This window comes from Miscanthus floridulus, chromosome 18 (assembly GCF_019320115.1).
Source record: "Miscanthus floridulus cultivar M001 chromosome 18, ASM1932011v1, whole genome shotgun sequence".
Taxonomy (NCBI): domain Eukaryota; kingdom Viridiplantae; phylum Streptophyta; class Magnoliopsida; order Poales; family Poaceae; genus Miscanthus; species Miscanthus floridulus.
The window spans coordinates 36,175,947-36,181,359 of record NC_089597.1 but is presented as its reverse complement, the minus strand read 5'-3'; the positions used below and the strand labels follow the sequence as shown (position 1 = coordinate 36,181,359).

At 52.3% G+C, this 5,413-nt stretch overlaps 1 protein-coding gene across 1 annotated transcript; it reads right to left on the bottom strand.

The window, feature by feature from the left end:
- Positions 1-3,572: 3,572 nt before the first annotated feature.
- On the bottom strand, positions 3,573-4,829 carry LOC136523664 (uncharacterized). Its single transcript, XM_066517272.1, has one exon. It carries the CDS (start codon positions 4,827-4,829, stop codon positions 3,573-3,575), a length of 1,257 nt encoding a protein of 418 aa, XP_066373369.1.
- Positions 4,830-5,413: the final 584 nt, after the last annotated feature.

Genomic DNA, 5,413 nt, shown 5'->3' with positions numbered 1-5,413 from the left:
TCGATCCGCGTGAGCCGCCACTTCCACCTCTTGATGTCACGGACGACGATCGACGAAGAAGGCTAGCGCCGTGACGAGGACGATAAGCGCGGCGCCCGCGCCGAGGAGGCCCGCGCGGAGATGCGGCGAGACATGGTCGCCTGGCTAGGCCATGCACGAGCTCCGGGACGCCGACGGCGGCCTCAACATCCTGGTCATGTCGCGCGAGGATGCGCACACGGCGGCCGTAGATTGGGGAGAGGGAGCGGTGTTGGCTCCGTGTGCCGGAATGGCTGTCACGACGGCGATCGGCAACGCCGGCGAGCTCTCCGTTCTCACGGAACGCGCACGCACACACAGAACGCAAAAGAGAGAGTGTTTCCGCCGCACAACGTCGCAGCGCTTTTCGGATCGTTCTTGCTTCTTATTCATTCAGTGGTTACAGGACTATGCGGTCCACGATCTCCCCGCCACGCGCGCGCACGCTGCGTCGTGCCCACCTAAAGCGCGGGGACGTTTTTTACATACGTGCGTGGCGGTCAGCTACTCCACCGCACCGTGAACGCAGCACGGCTCTGGTGTTTACACCGAAGTTCATGCAGCTACTAAACTTAGGAGTTCAACTGGAGGATGAAAAACAAACATGCCAATGCATCTAAACTTAGTTACATCATGCTCATGATCGTGCACGGGATTATATTCAACATTTCACCCCCTAATCCCGCTGCACTGGAACTACTCCCAGCTGCTGACGAAGCTCCACGAATCTGACACGCCCGAGCGCCTTTGTCAGGATATCAGCAAGCTGCTCACTTGTGCTAACATGATCAATATCAACCTCACCTCTGTCCACACAGTCACGAATAAAATGATATCATCTATGTGTTTGCTCCTCTCATGGTGAACTGGATTCTTGCTCAAAGCAATTGCAGATTTGTTGTCAACTAACAACTTCACTTTGGGTGCCTGAATACCAAGCAGTTCTCCCAACAGCCTGCTAAGCCATATGCCCTGACATGCTGCATTTGCACTTGCTATGTATTCGGCCTCACAAGATGATAAAGCCACCACTCTTTGCTTCTGGGATGCCCAAGTCACTAGGCTTGATCCAAGCATGAACACTGATCCACTGGTGCTTTTTCTGTCATCGACATCTCTAGCTAGATCACTGTCACTGAACCCTGTCAGATTTGATTCAGTGGTTCCCTGCTTTCTGTAAGTGCAGCCATAATTCACAGTACTAGCAATGTACCTTAGAATATGTTTAACTGCTGACTAGTGACTCCCTCTTGGGTCCTCCATGAACCTGCTAACAATCCCCACAGCATAAGCTATATCTGGCCTTGTGTTCACTAGGTATCTCAGGCTGCCTATGACACTTCTATACTTTGTCTTGTCAACAGGCAGTGATTTGTCATTCTTGCTCAACCTCAGTCTATTCTCCATTGGCACATGAGAAGGGTTGCATCCTTTCATGCCTGCATTTTCAAGAATCTTCAGGGCATATGAGCTCTGACACAATGTTGTCACTCCTGTTTTCTGATCAACCTGAATACCTAGATAATAGGTAAGCAGTCCCAAGTCACTCATACTAAAGCTCTTCTTTATTTCCTTCTTGAATTCTCCAATTATCACTTCACTTGATCCTGTGATTATCAGATCATCTACATACACACCTACCAGCAAATAGCCATGTTTATCTGCTCTTTTGTAGACAGCATGTTCCAAAGGATTTCTCACAAAACCAAGTTTCAGTAACTCACTGTCCAACTTTGCATTCCAGGCTCTTGGAGCTTGTCGAAGTCCATACAGTGCCTTTTTCAGCTTTAGTACCTTTCCACTGCTTCCCTTGACAACAAATCCTGGAGGTTGTTGAACATACACCTCCTCTTTCAGATCACCATTTAGGAATGCCGATTTGACATCCATGTGATGCACCTGCCAACCATTCTGAGCAGCCAATGCAATTAGCAGTCTAACAGTCTCAATCCTTACCACTGGGGCAAATACCTCATCAAAGTCTACCCCCTCACGCTGAGCATATCCCTTAGCCACCAGTCTAGCTTTGTATTTTGTGATATTTCCCTCAGGATCTTTCTTCACTTTATACACCCACTTTAGCCCAATGGCCTTGTGGTCTGATGGCAAGGTTGACAACTCCCAAGTCTTGTTGGCCTGGATGGAATTCATCTCAGTCATCATAGCATCCCTCCAACACTCATCTGCTAGTGCCTGCTCCACACTCCTAGGTTCTTCTGCAGCAAAGTAACACAGCCCACTATACTCAAAGCCATGGATATCCTCTGTAGTGTCATTCAAATTATCAACAGTTCTGAACCTCATTGGCACTCCATCTGAATCCACTGAATCTCCAGTAGGTGGTGTTGCAAACTCTACTCCCTGTCCAAGAGGACTCCCTGGTGGTGTGGACTGATCTGCACCAGCACTAGACTCAGTGTTGATTGACCACTGACTCTGGGCAGGTGAGCCTTGATGTTCATTTTCATGTTCCCATAAATCTTCAGCTGCTGCTGCATTCTGTTGGTCATTTACTGTTCCTTGTCCGGCAACAGTGTAGAACTCCACATCAAACACTAATGTCACCGGATCTGCTTGAGCATGTGGCTTCCAATCCCAGCCCTTGCTCTCCTCGAATATAACATCGCGAGAAATGTGCAGCTTCCTTGAGATTGGATCATAGACCCTATATCCCTTTGTCCCTGTTTCATATCCGACAAATACCATCTTGATCGATCTGTTAGACATTTTGGACACACCAGGACCTGCAACCTTCACATTTGCATTACACCCAAATGTGCGAAGATGATGGACCTTGGGCTTGCGATTGTGCCATGCTTCAAATGGGGTTCTACCCTTCAGGCTCTTGGTCGGGGCTCGATTCAGCAGATAAACTGCTGTTGATATAGCTTCTCCCCAAAACTCACCCGGAACTCCCTTGCTCTTGAGCAGACACCTGGCCATTTCCACCACCGTGCGATTCCGACGCTCAACAACGCCGTTTTGTTGCGGTGTATAGGGTACTGTTGTGAAGTGCTTCACTCCTCGCTCATCACAATACTGCTTGAACTCAATTGAGTTGAACTCCCCCCTCGGTCACTTCTGAAAGCCCGGAGTTTGCAGCCTCGTTCAGTTTCAGCTAAGGCCTGCACCTTCTTGAAACATTTGAATGCTTCATCTTTGGTTGTTAGGAGCTCAACCCACATGTATCGAGAGTGATCATCAACTATCAAGAGAAAATAATTCTTACCACCAGCTGTACTTGGCTTGATTTTCCCACAAAGATCTGCATGAACAAAGTCCAAAGGTTTCTCTGCCCTATAACTTGCAACCTGTGGAAATAGAAATCTATGCTGCTTGCCAAGTGCACAGCCATCACAGAATTGTTCCACTCGATCCAGCTGAGGTAGGCCTTCCACCATACCTTTTGTTCCTAGCTCTCGTAGCGCTCTGAAATTCAGGTGGCCGTAACGCCCATGCCAGAGCCAAGCACTGTCATCAGCCTTTGCCATGAGGCACACTGGAGCTGCAAGCTTCATCTTTAGCAAGTATAGACGATTCTTGACACGAGGTGCTCAAGCTAACAGTGAGCGTTCAGTGTCAAACACATCACAGTAACCGATGCCTTCGATGTTGACGAGCGATCCATCGCCAAACTGCACCGTTCCGCCCACCGATGTGTCCAGCGACGTGAGCGTCTCGCGCCGCCCCGTCATGTGGTTGCTGGCTCCCATGTCGAGGACCCACACATCCTTCTCTGCATCATGGTCTTGCTCCCCGTCACCTGGATGCACCTTCTTTTCATTGAGATGCACGACATGGCACGTCGCGCCCCTCGGTTCCGGCCCGACGTCGCGCGCGTGGACGCGCACGACGTTCACCGTGGCTAGAAGGATCGATGGGTGATCGACATCTGCTTGGGCGTGATGCGCCTCTTCCTTGCGCTCCTTCTTCGGCTTCTTACAGTCCTCGGCCCAATGACCGTAGAGGCCGCAGTTTCTGCAGCGCCCTTTGCGCCTCGGCGTGCCCATGGACGTCAACTTGACGACAGGCTCCTTCTTGTCGCCGCGATCACCGCGTTCTCCACGCCCGCCGCCACCTCCGGTCTTTGGCTTCCAGGACTTCTTCCCAGCTCCCCCAGATGAAGAAGCCGACTCCGGCATGAGGCGGTGCCGGTACTTGTCCACCCACTCCTCCTCCGAGAGCAGCAGATTGCCAACCTTCTCGGTGACGTCCCTAATCCCGAGGCGATCTTCTGCCATCTTGAGCCGCCCGACCAGTTCCTCAATGGTCAGGGTCTTGAGATCGAGCAGAGTCTTGATCGAAATTGCGATCTGCGCGTAACGTTGGGGTAGAACGCGCAGCATCTTCTTCACAACTCGGGCGTTGTCGATGCTCTCACCGGATGTGCGTAGGTCTGCCGCCAGTGCGCCGATGCGGAGGGCGAACTCGTCCACCGTCTCGGAATCCTTGAACTTTATGTTCTCAAATTCCTTCAACGGGCGTTGAGCATTGGTCTCCTTCACGCGATCAGCGCCGACCCTCATGCTCTTCACCGCCTCCCACGCCTCCTTGATGGTTTTCTTTGCGCCGAGCAGCTGCCACATCTCCTGCGGCACGGAACGCGGGATGCCGGCCATGGCCTGCCGGTCCCGCGATCTCTTCACGCCTTCGCCGCCAGGATCAATGGTGTCCCAGATCTCAAGGGTCTCGAAGTTGCATTGAAGCAACATCGCCCACTCCGCATAATTCGAGCGGGTGAGCATCGGCCACATGAGCGAGCTCTCGCGAACCCGCTCTCCCGCGCCGCCGGACGTTCCCGTGTCGCCCATCTCCTCCGCCGCCGGGCTCCTCCGAGGGATGACGAATTTCTTCCGAGCTGGCTCGCGCGGTGGGCTCACCGAGCCACTATAGAACATGCAACGCTCTGGTACCAAATGTTGGCGCCGTGTGCCGGAATGGCTGTCACGACGGCGATCGGCAACGCCGGCGAGCTCTCCGTTCTCACGGAACGCGCACGCACACACAAAACGCAAAAGAGAGAGTGTTTCTGCCGCACAACGTCGCAGCGCTTTTCGGATTGTTCTTGCTTCTTATTCATTCGGTGGTTACAGGACTCTACGGTCCACGATCTCCCCACCACGCCCGCGCACGCTGCGTCGTGCCCGCCTAAAGCGCGGGGACGTTTTTTACATACGTGCGTGGCGGTCAGCTACTCCACCGCACCGTGAACGCAGCACGGCTCTTGTGTTTACACCGAAGTTCATGCAGCTACTAAACTTAGGAGTTCAACTGGAGGATGAAAAACAAACATGCCAATGCATCTAAACTTAGTTACATCATGCTCATGATCGTGCACGGGATTATATTCAACAAGCGGTACCCGCAGTGCACGGACCGGCTCCGGAAACGGTCG